Below are 20,079 nucleotides of genomic sequence, written 5' to 3'. Positions count from 1 at the left end.
GTTTCTGCTCAAACTTATCCAATTTGATTTGTTCCAATCTTTCCCAATTTGATTTGTTCCAATCTTTTCCTCTTTCTTCGTCGTCGGGAGAAAAAAAGATTCTCCGTTTTAGCAAAAAACAGAACAAGTAGATGAAAATTCTATGATTCAATCGCATATTGCCAGAAACTCATACTATCTTTAATTCAAACTGCTTTGAACGATTTGTGATTTTTGAAAGCATATATCTGATATTATTTTTAATTTTCAGGATTATATTTTTAAATAAAAAATCCAATGGATTTTATCATTAAGCAGTAACGAGGGTCTCAATTGGGTAATACATTTTACGGCGAACGGTCAAGATGCTGCTCATTTTACGGCTATCGGTTAATTTCTTTCCATTATGATCAGATGAATAAATTTTTACGGTTAACTTGTTTTACGCGTAAAGGGGGTAAGTTTCTAAAGAAACTGTGGTGCTGCGTCGGTGGGAGAGTATAGCAGGTAATTAAGTGTTAACAACTGAGTTGAAAACGTAAATTGGCCACCGTAAAGGGTTAAAAAGCCGGCGTTTCGAGCGTTAGCCCTTCGTCAGAGTGATGACAAAGAGCTAATGCTTGAAACATCAGCCTTTTAAATCTTTCCGGTGGCCAATTTACGTTTTCAACTTAGTAGTTAACACTAGGTTACCTTTTTTATGCGGACTAACACTTAAAATTTGTCAATTTTTACGCCTCACTACTAAATTTTTTTGTTTTGCCGTGTTACGGCTAACGGTAAACTCCATTGAGATCCTCTAAGAAGACAATAAAATTGCTATTTTTCCAATCAGAAAGACAGTGCTTCGAAGCTACGTGCCAGTTATTCAATTCAATTAAAATCCCGCCACAAAAACGAACAATATAAATACAAATTGTTATTTACGAGATACGTTTTCGAATTAGTTCTATCAAAGAGGTATTATCTAAAGTTTAGCCAAAAGACCAAGTGGAAAGAAACATCTTCTGAGATGCAAACAAAATATGTCCGCAACTTAAGCAGGTCAATCGTTCGGGTCAAGGATCTTCAAAAGCGGTTAAATGAAAATGAAATATCGCAAATTTGACTGATACGAGTTTAAGGTACGAATTTATCTTCGGGGACAAACTGTATCTAAACTATGTCTTATATGGAGAATTTCATTTTTGTCATGTCTTCAACCAATGCTTCCCAGATACCGGTCGGGGTGCTTCTACCATCTGACTATGCCACTATATATTACAGGTGAGACAAATTTTCAGTTCTTTCTTAAGGGGTATCACACACAATATTTCACACATGATGAAATACATTTTCTCAAGAGAACTGCTAATAACCTTTTGCGAGAATGAGTGCATGGGTAGGCAGCCAAACGTACAACAGCAAATGAATGCTGTAACTACATAACTACACATCTTGAGTCCATAACTTTTCTTTTCGGAAATGACCGAGAATGAGAATTCAGATTTAAGTAACAAAGCAGATACTGTAATCGGCGTTTTATTTTGTAGCGGCATAGGTGAAACTTAGCGGAGCCTCCTAGAACGTTCAGCTCGGTTGGGTTTTGAATTTCATTCAAATAATTTTTTCTTCTTTAAGTCATGCGACAAGAGAGGAAAACCTTATTTGGATCTGAAGCAGTACAATTTCTTGCATCCTCTGTTATAGGTTTGCAGCCGGTCAAACACGAAAACGAGAACCACTGAAACTAAAACTAAACAGAGTGACGACCTGGTAATTCGCTTTGTTTTACAACAATTATTTATTTCCAGTTGTATCATGAAAGACTATGCTCAGAGAAAACGTATATCTAAAGACCGGAATTCGTTGAAAAGGTGGGTTTACTCTTCGCATATGAAGCGATAACAATCTCAGTCAATTTTACCCTCTAAACCGGCTGGCAAACTTTTCAGAGTTTCTATTAACAGCATGGGTTGTAGCTTCAGTCTTTGTGCAAGGTACGTATCTCAGAAGCCATTGTCTTTGATTTTCTTCTGTTGCACTAAGTACTTTAACACGAAACAAAAACGTGACTTTCCGGGATAGCCCTCATGGACAAACGTTTCGGATGAACTCATTTAAGTTCGTGCATGCATTTCTTTGTGGCGAACATCTACGAGAAAGTTGCTTTTCTTCTCAGAATTCATTTTTCTCGTTAAAAGGACGACTTATATTTCTACGCATGTATGCGTAGTTGGTATGTTAAGGGTTAACACAGCTTAGCAAACAAAGCGACCTTAAACCTAGCAAATATTATTTACATAATATGTAATTCTCAAATAGAAACGGATCCAAAATACTTTGCTTGGATTAAAGCCAAACCAAACATTAAGTTTTTCGAGACGCACCGGAAAACCATCTCAGATCAAAATGAAACTGCTATTAATAGCATGGGTTGTAGCTTCAGTCTTTGTGCAAGGTATGTATCTCTTCTTCCTAGATGTCGACGAAAATCAATCGGAATGTTGTAGACAATTGTTATGGCGCGCGAAGAACACGATGGTGTCTTTCTTACCTAAACATAGTAGACGTGGACATAATTGCCGCCATTTTAAGCTTTTGGGTGCCTGTATCGGTGGAAAACTAATGAATGACAGACCTCGTCATTTAGCGCTGATGACTTCTTGGGTTTCGCGCTCTTTAGCATTTGCTACGTTCGCAAGTAGTACAATGATAATAAGAATTTCTCATGCAGTAAAAGCCGTTCAGATAACGTAGATTGCAGTGTCTTTGAATGAAGGTCAGTTGTACCAATTCTTAGCTTGTATCGCTATTTTGCCAAGGATTGACTTCAAAATATGACCTATTTATTTTTCTCCGAAAAAAGGCGTCTGTTTGCAAAAACTGCTTTGTTCTAAAATCAGCCTTGTACGTTACGTAATTTTTCAGTGATAAGAAAGCTTAAGAAATTCAAGAATTAAGATTTAAAACTTTCTGCTCATTATGAAGCTACAGAATGCATTATTGCAGTTTTTGCTTTCAAGCTTTTTGTCTGTGAGCCTTTGTTAAAAACTCCAGCTAATTAGACATGACTTCATGTAGGAAATATTAGTTAGCCAAGAGAGGTTCATTAGCTATTCTATTTTCTTGAGCAGATGCCATTGTTTTTTGCGCCACGTAATTTAACACTAAGCTGGAACGTGACTTTCCAGGATAGCTCTCAAGGACAAACGTTTCGGATGGACTCATTTCAGGTCGTGCGTGCATTTCTTTGTGGCGAACATTTACGAGAAAGTTGCTTTTCTTCTCAGAATTCATATTCCTCTTAAATTTATTTATCCCAAAGGAGAAAAATGAATACGAAGTTGTGCGTTTACATTAATCCGGTGGAATGCGGGTATAAAAGGTGATAAATTGATAAGAAAGGAGGCTACAATCACACACCACACCATCTCCCCCCCTTCCCCCCCCCCCCCCCAATTCGAAATCACACTCTACCAATAAGCAATGGGGAACTCGTCAGTGGAATAGATCACGTGTCGAGATCGTGATCATAATCACGTCCTTATCATAAGTGCCACCGTACGAGCGCCTGTTATTCGCCCGCGGGAACGTCAGAGGCCTTAACCCTTTAACTCCCAAGATCCAATTGTTAATTCTTCCTTCTTATTGTTTATTATTTATTATTGTTATTAATTTCCCTTGAGAATTAGAATTTAGTTATAGGTCAAGATAGCAACTTCTACCTGTCTAAGTTTGAGTATTCTCATTACCTGCTTGCTCGCTAATGTATGGATATTTTAAGGAGAAGTTACATGTTAATTACTTCTGGGAGTTAAAGGGTTAAAAAAAACGTGAACCGGCGAGAAATCTGCAAGGGATCTACCGCTGATTGATAGTGACAGACCCCCGGCAAACTTCTATCGTACTCGTCTCAAAACTCCCCGGCGGAGAAACGCGTGTCCTGCAGCACTCGTAATGAAGGGTGCCATAATCCTAATTAGTCCTAGTTTAAAAGCGATTTTCATTCTTAAATGTTTTGTCTTTAGGATGGTCGATCACGTGCTATCGTTGTGGTGGAGCTGCACCAAGTTGTGAGGGGTCTGGTAACGCGACAGTAAAATGTGATGATTCATCCATGCCTGGTTCTGTGTTCGCTTGTCAAGTGTACACAGTCAATTACACTTCATATGACACGATCAAAGTGTTTAAAAGTAAGAAACTTCAAAGTGAGAGACGTGTTAGGAGGGTTTCAATTGGGTGCTGGCTTTTTCGGCTAACGGTCAAAATTTTGGCCAATTTACGGCTTGCGGTTAATATCTTTCCATTGTTTTCATCAGAAACTTTTTTTACAGTGAACTTTTTTCACGACTAACGGTTAAAATTTGTCAGTTTTTACGCCTAATGGCTAAATTCTTTGGCCGTTTTACAGCTAACAGTTAACCCCATTGAGGCCGTTTGTTGAGGATAGAAATGAAAAAGCGAGAGGCGATGAGGTGACATGTGAATACAGTTTCGGGAAGTGATTTGAGATGCAATTAACATAACATTATGAGAGCTGAGATATGCGATGTGATGAAATGAAAAATCAAGACAAGATGGAATAAGATAGCGCGTCGAGACATTTAGAACAGACACCACATAAAATCACACGATAAACGTATGATAACAGGTCATGATTTTGCGCAACAGATATGACAGCATGGGATGACATGCATGAAAATAACTTGGAAAAAATGCGGTTAATATCTTTCCATTGTTTTCACCAGAAACTTTTTTTACAGTGAACTTTTTTCACGACTAACGGTTAAAATTGGTCAGTTTTTACGCCTAATGGCTTAATTCTTTGGCCGTTTTACAGCTAACGGTTAACCCCATTGAGGCCCTTTGTTGAGGATAGAAATGATGTTTAAAACGAGAGGCGATGAGGTGACATGTGAATACAGTTTCGGGAAGTAATTTGAGATGCAATTAACATAACATTATGAGAGCTGAGATGTGCGATGTGAGGCATGGGGTGACATGAATGAAAATAACTTGGAAAAAAATGACAACAAATGGGGTGATAAAAATGAAATAACCTCGCCAGACCGATATGACATCGCCTTACGTAAAATTGCATCGCGTGACGTGACAAAAATAAGATCAAATGTTACAGATGTGGGGTGATACAACACGACATAGCATGACACGTCAGGACCGACCTGACATTACATGAGGAGATGACATAAAATTAAACTCGATGCCATGGAATTAGAGAGCATTGCATCACGAGGAGGTTCCATCACATTCGATGCGATGATATGAGGTGAAATAAAATAAAAGAGTTTGAATAAGACACATTTATTTCGTTTACCCAATTAGCATTTCTCAACTTCTTTTAAAGTCTTATGAACTACTTAGGCTCGTGATAATAATAAGGATTTGATTTTCCTTTCGATGACAGGCTGCTGCTTGTACGAGGACTGCAACAAAGATCCTTGTAAGGACTTTGGGAAAGAAACAGTCTGCTCTAAGATGGCCAGTTGTCAAGAAGATAAATGCAACTTCGACTACGACTTTGCCAAGGCTTCCCAGCCTCCAACGCTTCCCTCCGAGGCTAATAGCGTTACTACGGGAAAAGTCCTGGGAGCGACCCTTGTATTGGCAGTTAGCTTTTCATTGTTCATTTAAGTATTTCATAACTTTTCTTTGGCAGGTATCACTTAAAGATAAGCTTGCAGCGTTTGATTTATTGCACGGTGTTTAAAAAAACTGCATGAAGTATGCACAAACTTAGTTAAATCTTTTGAGAACTTATTGTGAAGCCAAAGAAATTAAAAGTGACTAAACTTACAAGTCAAGTGATATTTTATATAGGGAGTCCTTCTGAGTTTTTATTGTCACCAATAGCAAAAAAGGCCATAATAACAAGGCAACCATGAATAAAAAAAACAGTAAGAAAGAAGACTACAAGAAAGTAAGGATTAAAATTATCTTAAAATTCTTACAAGTCCATATTCCCATGTGACGACGGTTTGCGCCCAAATAGTAGGAAGATTCCTCAAAAGGTTTCGAACAATCAATAATTTTACCTTGCTGGCTAATTTACATAATCTCAGAGCGGAAAAGAACAGTTAGTAGCCCTGCCTTTCTTTTCGTCGTCCTCCGCCCTTATTTCACTATTCATTCATTCTTCCCCTGGAGTCTTTTTTCACTTATTCCCTTCCTTGAAGTCAGTTAATTTATCAACTTTATTATTTTTGATTGCATTCGATGGGGCTTTCTCAGTTATTGAGCTTTTACTGGTTTCATGTCTCGCTTTCTTGGGTTTTCCCCAGAAAATCAAAATTTCCCCAAACCTCGTTGTTGTTCACTATTGTTTCTATCAGCATTTGGCTCTAACACATCACCACACCGGCGTTACATACACTAGTTGTTTATTTATTGCTGTGTTTATCACGTTTATATTTCGTATGTCTGACTTAATTCACTACAGTCTTGAATCATTATCCTACACCCAATTAACCAATGAAGATTAAGAATCTGTAAGCTGTAGATTGTCGTCTTCCATGGCCCCCAGCGATCCTTATCTGCCTCAAGACTTGATCCTCCGGCTTACATGTCCGAAGCCTCAGCCGGACGAGCATCAGCTGCTAGACCAGATGCGTCACTCTCAAGACTGAAGCCCTCGTCGGCACCAACACTTGCATCTTGAAAACTGGAGCTCTCATCCGCCGTGAAACCAGAAGCGTCTCCAAGGAAATACTCGTTCAACCCACTTTCCTCTAATTTCTTTGGGAAAGCTACTGCAACACTGCATACCATGGCTATAACAAAATGAACGTACAAATGTTTCTGTTTCTTGATGCAGTAAAACAAAATAAAAACACTCATGGAAATTAGCGGCTTGGGGCTAGAGGAAAACATCGATTATTATTACGAACTGCTAGTACTCGTCAATATGAATGCCAAGTCATTTTAGGATCTAGGGACAACAAGTTCGTTTTCAAGTCTTTTTGATCTTTTTTCAATAAATATCAACGCTCTGTTTTGCACCTTCTTCTGTTCCTCAAAAAAGAAAGAAGCGCCCTGTCCTTAATAAGAGCCCTGTTTTGAAAGAAATAATTTCCTCCTGACACAATTGAATACAGCAAACATGTAAGTACTCTCTTACCCAACAAAACAAGCGAAAAACAGTTCTTCATCATGCCTCAGTTTGGTTTGGACTTTTCACGGTGGTACAGATTGTCAAGTTAGTACAGCAGATCAGACCTTTAAGTCAACTACAATGATTACCCGACTTTCGCTGTTCCCTTTATTATCCGCTATCAATGTAAACAACAAACGTCTTATGTAAACACTCATTTGAAGGCCGCACAAAAAATTGATAATTACTTTGAAGTGGTGTTTGATGAGTTACGAAGAAAAACAATTAAACAAGTGTTCATTAATGGTACGACGTGTACTATTTTGTTGGAGGGGTCTTTGATAGTCCCGCCACCTCAAACCCCACACACACTTCAAGAGACACTTCAAAGGTGAAAAGAAAAAGTTTCATTCTATGTGTGAAGCGTGCCATGTAGTGATGAAAACAAAATCTCTTGTGGTAACTTTTACAGTTTTTTATTTTAAAAAATATTTCACGTTATGCTTTCACCCTCGACCTATTTGACTTATTGTTAGGAGCAACATAAAACACCTGTTAGAGGGTCTCAGTGGGGTTAACCGTGAGCCGTAAAATGGACAAGATTTTAACCTATGGCCGTAAAAGCCATCACCCCATGGAGAGCCCCCTATTATAAACACTTATGGCACTATTTTAAGTGAGTCATCATCCTCACTGATAGCTATGTTTCTAGAGTTGGAATAAAAACAAAGATACGAAGAGAAAAATAAAACAAAAACTTGGGGAAAATATTTCTGTCTTAACAGAAACTATTGTCGGGTAGATGACCGAATTGCAACTTTGAGGCAAGATCATCATGAAGTTGATTTTTACATCATGATGATGATGATGATGATGATGATGACATGAATTTTTCCACCTACCCCTCCTCATCTTGTTTTAAACATTACCCAATAATGATTATTCCATTTTTAAATTTAAAGTTATCCTTATGTGTTAGGTACCTCCCAATCAAAAATTGCGACTCGAATCCAGCGTAATTATATTTATTACGACAATCATCACACTCTAAAACATAAGCTAGACTGTTAATTTTTACAATAACTATTACACATATTGTTCAGAGGAAAACCAGCTGACAAAACACACTTTGTGGAAATAAGACATTTTTAAAGCTAATTAAAATTGTTTTTCTCCAGTTTGTTTATTTGTTTCTGCCCAAACTTATCCAATTTGATTTGTTCCAATCTTTCCCAATTTGATTTGTTCCAATATTTTCCTCTTCCCTTGTCGTCGGGAGAAAAAAAGATTCTCCGTTTCAGCAAAAAACAGAACGAGTAGATTAAAATTCTATGATTTAATCGCATATCGCTTGAAACTAATACTATCTTTAATTCAAACTGCTTTGAACGATTTGTGATTTTTTAAAGCATATATCTGATGTTATTTTTATTTTTCAGGATTATATTAAAAAAAAAAACTAATGGATTTTATCATTAAGCAGTAACGAGGGTCTCAATCGGGTAATACATTTTACGGCGAACGGTCAAGATGTTGCTCATTTTACGGCTATCGGTTAATTTCTTTCCATTGTGATCAAATGAATAAATTTTTACGGTTAACTTGTTTTACGCGTAAAGGGGGCAAGTTTCTAAAGAAACTGTGGTGTTGCGTCGGTGGGAGAGTATAGCAGGTAATTAAGTATTAACAACTGAGTTGAAAACGTAAATTGGCCACCGTAAAGGGTTAAAAAGCCGGCGTTTCGAGCGTTAGCCCTTCGTCAGAGTGATGACAAAGAGCTAATGCTTGAAACATCAGCCTTTTAAATCTTTCCGGTGGCCAATTTACGTTTTCAACTTAGTAGTTAACACTAGGTTACCTTTTTTATGCGGACTAACACTTAAAATTTGTCAATTTTTACGCCTCACTGCTAATTTTTTTTTTTTTGCCGTGTTACGGCTAACGGTAAACGCCATTGAGATCCTCTAAGAAGACAATAAAATTGCTATTTTTCCAATCAGAAAGACAGTGCTTCGAAGCTACGTGCCAGTTATTCAATTCAATTAAAATCCCGCCACAAAAACGAACAATATAAATACAAATTGTTATTTACGAGATACGTTTTCGAATTAGTTCTATCAAAGAGGTATTGTCTAAAGTTTAGCCAAAAACTAGGTGGAAAAAACATCTCCTAAGCAATAAAACAAAATATGTCCGCAACTAAAGCGGGTTGATCGTTCGAGTCAAGGGGTCTTCAAAAGCGGTTGAATGAAAATGAAATATCACAAATTCGACTGATACGAGTGTAAGGTACGAATTTATCCTCGAGGACAAACTGTATCTTGTCGTGTCTTCAACCAATGCTTCCCAGATACCAGTCGGGGTGCTTCTACCTTCTGTCTACGCCATTTTATATCAGAGGGGAGACAAATTTACAGTTCTTTCTTAATTTGATCTTCTAAAAGGAGTGTATCACCCACAATATTTCACATATGATAAAATCCATTTTATTAAGAGAACTGTTAATAACCTTTAACCGGAATGAATGCATGGGTAGACAGCCAAACGTACAACAGCAAATGAATGCTGTAACTACATAATTACACATCTTGAGTCCATAATGGACAGAGGGGGAAAGTAAACCAGACAAAGTACCCATAGAGGAACACTGTCTATCGGTTCCTTTCGGAAGTGACTAAGAAAGAGAACTCAGATTTAAGAAACAAAGTAGATACTTGGAACGCCGTTTATTTCGTATTGGCAAAGATGAAACTTAGCAGAGCCTCCTAAAACGTTAGACCAGGGTTTTGAATCTCATTCAAAGAATTTTTCGTCTTTAATTCATGCGATAAGAGAGGAAAACCTTATTCGGATCTGGAGCGGTACAATTTCTTGCGTCCTCTATTATAGGTTTGCAGCCGGTCAAACACGAAAATGAGAACCAGTGGACTGGACTAAAACTAAACAGAGAGACGACCAGGTTATTCGCTGTTTTACAACAATTATTTATTTCCAGTTGTATCATGAAAGACAATGCTCGGAGAAAACGTATATCTAACGACCGGAATTCGTTGAAAAGGTGGGTTTACCCTTCGCATGTGAAGCGACAACAATTTTACCCTCTAAACCGGCAGGCAAATTTTTCAGAGTAAAATGATTTTTGTTGTGTTTTTTAAAATGCTTCTCCTACGCAATCAAAATTACAGATAAGTGCCTCTGTCAAGATCGTTCCTTGTTCTAAACAGGGGTTCCTTGCTAATTAACTGTTAATAAGTGGTGGCAATTAAAGTAGTGTGTAGCAAGCACTCGACTAGGCCTGAGACTGGAGAAAAAGTGCTTTTTGCGTTGTATCACCGGCAGCGGCTGCAACACAAATTAAGGAATCAAAAATTCCATAAACCAAGCAATCTTATTAAAATCCTAACGAAATAGAGGCAATCAAAAATTACATCAACGAAACAATTTGATTCATACGTTTTTGAAAATGGCTCTAAATTACTGACAGGGTGCTTGGGAAAAATATTTCCTTTTTTAAATTACTGCGTAAATGGTGTCTTCCGTGTTTCTCACTCGAAGGTTTGTAAAGCGGTTGCCAAGCGCGGAGACGAAAATCCTGCAAGAGAAAAGGAAATGGACAGTCCGAGTTTTGAAGGTTTTTGAGCTCATTTAGATTGTAAACTTACGTACGGTAACAGGAATCAAACACAGCTTACACTCGTATATAGTATATATAGTTCTGTTCAAAAACAAAACAGAAAAAAACAGTAATGATGAAAAATGTAACCAAACTGGAACTGTTAAAATTCATACAAATCATGACAGAGTCAGAGCAACAGCAATCGTGCTGAGGTCCATCGCAGCTAGCTCATCATGGCGATCTCCGGTCATGGCAGTGAAATAAGCCTCAGAAATTAAATCGGCCGCCCTTCGAGTGAACAACTAAGAGCTTGCTCTGATATCCTTTCCGATGCGTTGAGTAAGTCACATCACTCACAACAGCCGAGTTTTACGGCGCTGTCATCCCGAGAAATCTTAATGTTCCCGTGAATTCAGCCGTAGTTCATTCATAAAACAAACGCCTTTAGTAGATTATTTATCATGTGAAAAAACTTGCGTGTTTTTACGAGCCACAATTCACTGGACATTCCACTTTCAGATTCTGTATTAAAACTATAAAGAAACTTCCTGAGTCAAGCAAATGTGTTAAATTCGACCAGCCAAACTATTTCAGTTTGTGAACTATCGCAGATTGTGAACTTTGATGGTTTGACATTTATGACAGCTTTAGTCTTCTTCAACCAATCAGATCATTTGAAGCATTCTAACAAGGATTCTGATTGGCTTATTGTAGCGTGCTTTATGAGAGTATAGAGCATGCTGACGACTCTGTTGTTCGCTTTGGAAAAAAAGTTTGTTTTGAAATTGAAAGTAATGCGCGGGGAATTTAACGAATTCTTTATTATAAAACAAATAGAGAAGTCTTGGCTGTGCCCTGGTTCTGTTATAAAGCACGCAGGAAGCGGCTAGAGCACTCAAGAAGTGGGAAGAAACATTCGACTACGTCTCGTGTTTCTCCCTACAATTCTTTCTTGCTCTAGCCGCATGCTTTACAACAGAACAGAGCACAGTCAATGTTTCTCTATTCGTTAAATAGATGAAGTTCGAATGCTGGCATTCTTTAATCGCAAAGCCAATAGAAAATTTCACACGGAGTATTTTCTGTGCAGAATCAAAAGCTTTATTAAGACAACCTGACAGTTTTGAATGATGCCTTCAAATTTTTGTGATAGACTACTAAAAAACTTGCACCTGATGTGTACGTATAGGATACTACCATTGGAGTTGCTTTAAAAGCGCCTTGCCTTCTACTTCACTTTATCAGTGCCAGGCCGAAGATAGAACAGGTGGCCAAAAAGATCACGCCGAAGTAGACTTCGGAGCTACCATTGCATTCGTCTGTGCTACAGCAGGCGACGGCACACTTCAACGGTTTGTCATTTTCATCTTTCAGCTCCTTATCTTCACACTTCTTTTCTAAATCCTTACGGGCTTGCTTTTCCATGCACATGCTGGAGACGTAGCTGTTGTCATCATCCTCCTTTTGGCCCCAGGTCCTCATGCACGTATCCTGACCAGTGGAACAGTTCTCTACGTATTTTGTTTACATACATACATACATTCTTTATTTGATAAGTAGGTTGTGTGAAAGGCAGCCAAAGGGCTGATGTGGACCTACTATACTAAATATTAAGAATTACATATATATAAAAATTGCAATAATAACTTAGAACTACTATATACAAATAAAATGGTGTTCACTAAGACTAACATATAAATCTAAAAGTAAATGAAATGGTCCTTTCTGTTGGCAACTACTGTTGCCTCTTTCTCAAATGAAAAATTGTCAATAGTCTTAACATGTTTACGTAAAATTTGTTTAAAAGAATAAAAACTTTCGGGTACTTTAACTAATCTATTTACAAAATTCCAAATAACAGGACCTCTGTATCGTAGGGAGTTCCTGCCGGTCTCTGATCTAAATCTAATGACATTAAATTGGTTAGGAACACGAGAAGATCTAGAAGAAACTCTTTTAGAAAACAGTTCACATATCGACTGGGTCGTTATTCCAAAATATACTTTGTGCAAGAGAAACAGTACAGATTTTTTATAGAAGTAAGAGATGGGCAGCCAGTCGGATTTCATGAGACATGTGTCATCTGCCATCGTTGAGTCGAGGTTATTCACAATACGAGCTGCTCTTGCATGAATATGGTTTAGAGAGTTCAGTGCGGAAGGAGAACAATTTCCCCATACCGAAATTCCATACGTTACACTGGGGATAATTGTTTTAAAGTATATTTCCTCGAGAACCTTCTTCGGAAGGATTCTCATTCTCTTCAACGCTCCAACCTTCTGCGTAAAAGATTTCTTCACTGAGTCAATGTGCACAGACCATGTCAGCTTATTGTCAATTTTAACTCCAAGACAAGTGGTGTAATTAACCAGGTCGATATGGCCAGTGTTAAAGTGGAGGGGAGGTATAGGCCCAACAAAAGAGGTTTTACTTAGTATCATTGCTTCAGTTTTAATTGGGTGGATGGTTAGCTGATTCTTAATGCTCCACAGGAGAACTTGCTCCAATGATTTATTTAGTGACAACATAACCTGGTCAACATTTGGTCCAATACAGTAAACTGTAGTGTCATCTGCATACATGTATAGATCTCCCGAGTCGATGTGGTCAGGGAGATCATTAACATATATGGTGTAGAGCCGGGGGCCAAGAAGCGAGCCTTGAGGGACTCCATATCGCACATAGTCAGTGACCGACCTGCAATTATTAACTTCAGCAAATTGACATCTATCAGTAAGATAGCTCATTAGCCATTCATGAAGAGATCCTGATATTCCAATGGCGTGTAGTTTATGCGATAAAATATAATGGGGGACAGTGTCAAAAGCTTTCTGGAAGTCAATAAAGACTGCTCCAACTGTCAGACCATTGTCAATTGCTGTCTTCCATCCTTCAGTCATAGAGGTAAGCATTCCTTCAGTCGATAGTCCCTTGCTAAACCCCCACTGTTTACAGCTTTTTATGCCACAGCTGTTCAGATGGGTATCAATTATGTTGCAGATCTGGCTTTCGAGCAGCTTGCTGGGGATACTTAAAAGTGATATTGGCCTATAATTTGAAGCATCTGCTGGGTTTCCTTTTTTAAAGATTGCATTAACTTTTGCAATCTTCCATGTGTTAGGGAAGCTGGACTGAGCCATGCTGCTCTTGAAAACAGTTACAATGCCCTCTAGGGCGGATGTTCCTGCAATAGCTAAGCTACGAGAAGAGATGCCATCAGGACCAGATGCTTTGTTAATTTTAATTGTCTTGATATCAGTTTTGAGTTTGTTGATGTTGACCTCCAAGACCTGCACAGTGGGGGTAACTCTGTACATGAATTGATGGGGTTCATCAGCTTCGGGGAATTTTTCAGCTAGTTCCTTGCCAATATTTATGAAGTAAGAGTTAATCAGTTCAGCTTTCTCGTAGTCATTTGTGATTTCCTTATTTTCAGCATCTCTGAGGGGGCCAATATGTTTATTCTTAGGTTTTCCAGTGGCCTCGTTCACAGTTTTCCAGAAAGATTTTGAGTCCTTGGTCTCTGTAAATTTCTTTTTCCAATATTGAGCTTCAGCACGTCGTAGCATCTTAGATACTTTGTTCCTAGAGGATTTGTAATCAACCCAGAGTTTATTAGTAGCGGGTGTGCCATCACAGGCTTTCAGAAGTTTATATCTCTTATTCATCTCTTTCCGGATCTCACTGTTCATCCAAGGTAGTGAATTTTTTCTAACCTTGGCTTTACGTAAGGGAATGTGACTGCTTGCAATAACATTATACATGCAATTCCAAGCCCAAGTGATGTCATCCAAGTCCTCAAAGGTGGAACAGACCCACCAGGGAGCACTTTCCAGGTCATGTTTGAAGTCTTTCGGGTTTTCCAACACGTTCTTGAAGTTGTGGACATATTTAATAAAAGGCTTTGGATTCCTGATCTTCAGCTTGTAGATAACGTAGATGAATTTGTGATCAGCTATGCAATACTCAATCACATCAGACTTTGAGACCTTTGAGGTATTGATAGTCAAAATCAGATCGATCAAAGTGTTAGAATGTGCTGAGGTTCTTGTGGGTGCTTTTATGATGTTACAAAAGTTATAAGATTGTAAGATGCGTTTGAATTTCGCACCATTTCCATTAGTAGCAAGCTGATCTGAATTGAAGTCACCAGCGATCACAACATTCCTGCGAGACATCCAAATTGTACTCAATACTTGGTTGAATTCATCAAAGAAAGATGTAACGTCAGGAGGTCTATATACACAACCCACAAGTAATCTTTGCGAGTGAGCTTTCAATTCAATCCAGAGAGCTTCAATGCCATCGTTGTCATATTTGGATATACGTACACAATCTAGGCTAATGTTAAAGTAAATAGCGACTCCGCCTCCTACTTTGTGTGACCTATCTCTTCTCAGAATTCGGTATCCATCGATGTTTACTTCGTTATCGCTTATATCTTGTGTCAGATGCGTTTCAGAAATGGTTAGGATATCCAGGTTGGTATGCTGTAAAAGTATTTTCACTTCGGGGAGGTTCTTACGGAGGCCTCGCACGTTCGAGTGACCGATGGATACTCCTTGCTTTCCATTGTCTCTCACCACGTGAAGTGCATCAAACAGAGGGGAAGCAGGCCCCGGGTTAGGACATATGTCGCCACATAGTTGTAAATATTCAAAGTTGAAGCTTGCATCGGAGTTGCTGTAGTAGTTGACTCTCGAATTCCTGAATCTGACTCGAGCTTTCCACACGAATCCAATATGGCGGATATTGAGTCGAAACAAAATGGATGATATCGGTTTCAAAAACCAATGATTATCCCAGCTTTGCTTGTTTACTTTGACGAGGCGCATATCTAATCCGATGTGTGCATCTTTGCCACTTGAACATGCCAATATGTACAGAGAAAAGCCAAAAAGAAACCAAAGTATAGGCGAACTAAAAATTTTGCTTCTTCCCGCCATGATGACCGCTGACCTTTTGTTTCCTTCAAATATTTTCTTGGTGCAGTCGGCCTCTTTACCACCGCATCTAAAACACTTAAGGCCATGACCTGTAACAGGAAAGTAGAACAAACGGTTTTGTCTTTGGCTCTGTCCAGTTTTAATGATTAGGAAACAAACGGGTCACTATCAAATGTTTAGAGACACTTTTGAAAGTCCGGAGAGATGTGAATAAGGTGAAAACTTGAAAGGTTAAATTTAAACGAATCTATGTCTACGACAGATGCCTGTTTTGTTGGACGTGAAGTCTCTTTGTGAGTTTAAAATTTGCCCTGACCGGCACATAAGAAGTTCTCTAATGGGGGGCGAGTTTGAATTGAAAAGCAATGATTGAACGATAGCATGACTATTTTTTTTCCAAAACTTGTTCCATTGGGGTTACGCGTATGGACGAAGAAGTCAGTTTGCGTGTTGATTCAATAAATGAGGTGCTGCTTGTGTACGCTTTTGTTTGATTATCGAGTTCTTTGATTGAGTAATCTTATTCACTGTGCTAAATACACCCCTACGGTGAGGAAGCTAAAAGCAATCATACCCCGGGCCCGTCGTTTCAATTAAAATTGTGCACAGCATTCTGAAAATAATCTGCAGGTGACTCAGTTTGTTAAGAAGAAAGTACCGGACTGGCGTGTCGTGCACTTGGCGCGCCCGTGCTGAGACATTTAACGTTGATCAGTCGTAAGCAAGTTACGCGTACGATTTCTCGCGTTTGTAGTCGTAGTTGTAGTGGCATTTAGTCGCATTTGGGAGATTTCGTTATCGCTTGTGTTTTTCAGTTATAGTCGCATTTAGGAGATTTTCGTTATCGCTTCCGAACACAGTTGGAATTCCTCAGGCACCACCGAGCAGCAACTGGTTTACAATATCACTTGTGAAAAGTGCATGATAAGCTAAAATAAAGTATATAAGAACCGCATCAGAAGTACGGCTGGTATATTTAAAGCTCGAAAATTGGCCGCATAAAAAGGGAAATACCCATGTTCATTTCTCTCACTTTAAATGCAAGTAGTTTTATAACATACCGCGTAAATTTGTCTAATCAAATTCAATTACGTGAGCGTGCTTCATATTCCTCCTGTGCACGCTCATGACGTCAACAAACAAATCCCTCGAGAAAAAATTTCACAATATTTAAACCATTCCTACTGCGCACGCTCATGACGTCAGCAAACAAATCCCTCGAGAAAAAAATTTTTTACAACATTTAAACCATTCCTACTGCGCACGCTCATTTAAACCATCGGGTTGAAAATGTTATAAAACAATTGGTTCATACGTCAGCTGTACGTTCATCGAGGTATGAAGCACTTGGGAAGTTTGGAGAGCACTCAAGAAGCTAGAGTTGCTCGCGGCTACGCTTCGAGCAACTCTTATTCATCTTTCGTGCTCTCCAAACTTTCCGCGTGCTTCATATCTCGATGAACGCACGCTGACGTATGAACCAATTGTTGAATGATCTGAGAAACAGCAGGGGTCAGTCCTTCCATTTCTTAAATGATTGATAACGACTAACTTCTGCCCAAAAACGCAAGAAACTTCTTTCAGCCGAAAATCTCGATTTTCAAGCATTTGTCCTCGACAAAGAATTAGTTGCTTCGGTGTAATGCGCCAGAACTGCACTTCGTCACTATTCTGTGTATGGACACTGAAAGTCTAGCCAACTTTTAGACAAAGTTGATGCTTGAGTTTGTTGTGTTCGTTACCATGATTACCAGTCACCGCACAACGCACAATTAATGTTTCCCTGATTATTTTCAGTTAAATCAAATAAAAGATTTCCGCGCGCATTTGAACTAGATCAGTGAATGCTTATTTTCTAGTCCTTTATGCTGGTGTCAACCTCTCTACTGTGATCAGAGTTTTGCACGCATAACAGCCTTTGCTTCTAAATGGGTGCGTACAACTTATTTACCGTCATACACGCAAGCTTCTAATGACCAGCCTCTAGACAGTTTTTTCACAATTCTTTAGAGAAGGTACAGTTCTGGGCCCAGCTGTTCGAATGTCGATTAGCGCTAACCCAAGATTAAATTGCAATCTGGGTTTCTTTACTCCTTTATTCAAAATCTTTTTTGGGAGAATTTTCTGTGTTCTTTTGATAGCATCAAATAGTCGTATTCTAGACAAAAATAATTTCGACTGAATTTTCTTATAAAGCTTTCAGATCTGAAATCAGTTTCACACTAATCCTTGGTTATCTTAACCAGCTTTCAACAACCCGGCCCTAATCTCTATCACATCCATCCGCAATCGACCTATTCAACCATGGATATTTCGCAAAGCTTAATTGCGCCTATTTTGACATAGTAAAAGGATTTCAAGATGGTCAAATTTTCCTCACGAATATCAGTGCACCAAGGTACACTATTTCAACTGAAATATAGGTGTTCAATTTCGGAGCTAATACAAACTGTGTTCTGAAATTAAAACCCTGTTTTAACCAAACGTCATACCACACACTCACCGGTGCCCAAAACAGTCATCAGAACTAACAGCATATAAATGCTCATCTTGTCTGGCTTAACGCCTTTTTTTCGCGTTGAACTTCGTTGTCTCTTACCTCTTCGAAGAGATTCAACCTGAACTAAACTTTTTGACTGATATCCACTCTCCTTACGTCTGTGGCATGAGCTAATAAGATTTTAGAACATTTGCAAGTTAATTAACAATGCATTTACGCAAAAGAAAAACAAAATCCGCACACGCAACTTAATTACTTGGCCTTAAGGGAGAGACTGCTCGTAGTCTAAATAATATCTTGTCTTTGGAGCGACCATGAGTTGTCTTCAGCCTTCATAATTAAGGTCATGAGGCATGAGTTACTCGTCTATTATTCCATGAGTGTGCGTTTGATATAAACTGATAGATAAGCTGATCTGCCAAGGAACCTCATTGGTGCAAATTGCGATTGAAAGTTAAACTGAGTTACCAAGTTGAACAAAACCCGGATTATTTTTATGTATTTTCTTGTTTTTTCTTTTTACTGTAGAGCCGTGTAAATCGAATTCTAAAAAATAAAAAAAAACATGACATAATAACAGTTCTTTCAAATGTATAGTAATTTTTTGTTTGGTAACTGTTTTGAAAGCGCTCCAGACGCGCCAAAAAGGAGTGAATTAATCATTTTCAAACGAGAAGGAAAACAACACTTAAGAAACCTGCTGTGTCCAATTGTATTACACATAAGTTGGGGTAATTAGTTTGCCTTAGGTTTCTGTACCGCGATGATTAATCGGTTTGAATTGAAACATCAGTTATTGACTTTTGCGAATTTCCAGCCGGAATTGATTGATTACTTGCCCTCTGTGGGTGGTTGCAACACGTTTGTGAACACTCTCGTGGAGGCCAACGTTTATTGAAAGAGATTAAAAACTTAAGCGTTTGGAAACTGCCAGAGTTCTGCTTGGGACTATCAGATCTGGTTTTTTTTTTGTTTCCGAGGAAAAAGTATTGGCTGTTTACAGACCTTTTATTTTCTCCTGGCTCGCTTTTCGCTTACTCTTTTAAAATAAAGAAAAAAACAAAAATTATATCGGTAGCTTTGTTAACCACAGAGGAGAGTCTTTATCGACTATCACTAACTTGATGTCAGAATTGGATTCATAGAAAAAACCTTTTTGATGTTTGCTCCTTAATTTGAATTCGCACAGCCCCAGACTTCATTATGCGTGCAGTTCTTGGATGAAGGAAATAAAAACGTAGCGAAAACAATAGATGGCCTTTGGGACTACGGTTTTATTTTCGAATAGCAGGGAGTTATGCGAAAATACTTCCCATTCTTTAACCCCTCTTGTTTAAGTTATTTGTTTATGAACAACTATCTCAGAAAAGTTCAAATATGAAATCGTTTGAAAATAAAATATATACACGAATTTTAAAAAGTTTAAATAAATCAATAATAGTAACAATAATGAAACAATAAATGAAAAGGGAAAAAAGCAAAATAAAACGTCCCACCGTCCATTGAAGATTGACGTTCTCGAAAGGCTTTATTCAAACTTCCCTTTGATCTAGAAAAACAGGTGTGAATTTTAGAACTCTTCAAGCTACATGCTATGATACACGCATGTTATATTTACTTTCCTGTTTATGTTCACGTCGGTCGCGTAGCAGTGCGGAAAGAAACAAATTCAAAGAGACAGTTTGAACTGAAAAATTGGGATTGTCGTTGTATCGGCTTTATTAAAGACAATTTTAGGTCGCTGATCTATTTCATTGCGGCATATACGGTAACACACATAAGTTTATACTGATGATAACACTATGAATAACACTGTGTGCATCTCCAATACATCGAGGTAGATGCCAGTTCAAGATAGTATCAGTATCAGTTGACATTCTCTTTTCCAGTTTTATGTCTTGTGACGAACGTGGGACTAGAGTCCCCATCAGGAGTCAAACCTTAGACT

General features: G+C 38.3%; 2 protein-coding genes across 2 annotated transcripts; one reads left to right on the top strand and one right to left on the bottom strand.

Annotated features, from left to right (window-relative positions):
* The first annotated feature begins 2,334 nt into the window (after positions 1-2,334).
* LOC131772526 (uncharacterized) lies at positions 2,335-5,705 on the top strand. Its single transcript, XM_066160466.1, has 3 exons — positions 2,335-2,419; positions 3,990-4,154; positions 5,387-5,705. The coding sequence occupies exons 1-3, from the start codon at positions 2,371-2,373 to the stop codon at positions 5,611-5,613; spliced, it is 441 nt and encodes a 146-aa protein (XP_066016563.1). The 5' UTR covers positions 2,335-2,370; the 3' UTR covers positions 5,614-5,705.
* A 6,058-nt stretch (positions 5,706-11,763) lies between these two features.
* LOC131772558 (uncharacterized) lies at positions 11,764-18,238 on the bottom strand. The gene is made up of 3 exons (XM_059088493.2): positions 18,135-18,238; positions 15,649-15,720; positions 11,764-12,211 (listed from the first exon to the last, which is right to left on the bottom strand). Exons 1-3 carry the CDS (start codon positions 18,178-18,180, stop codon positions 11,919-11,921), a joined length of 411 nt encoding a protein of 136 aa, XP_058944476.2. The 5' UTR covers positions 18,181-18,238; the 3' UTR covers positions 11,764-11,918.
* Between the last annotated feature and the right edge of the window lie 1,841 nt (positions 18,239-20,079).

The sequence above is a fragment of the Pocillopora verrucosa genome, chromosome 1 (assembly GCF_036669915.1).
Source record: "Pocillopora verrucosa isolate sample1 chromosome 1, ASM3666991v2, whole genome shotgun sequence".
Classification (NCBI taxonomy): Eukaryota; Metazoa; Cnidaria; class Anthozoa; order Scleractinia; family Pocilloporidae; genus Pocillopora; species Pocillopora verrucosa.
The sequence above is the reverse complement of the archived record's forward strand: the minus strand, read 5'-3'. Positions and strand labels throughout refer to the sequence as shown.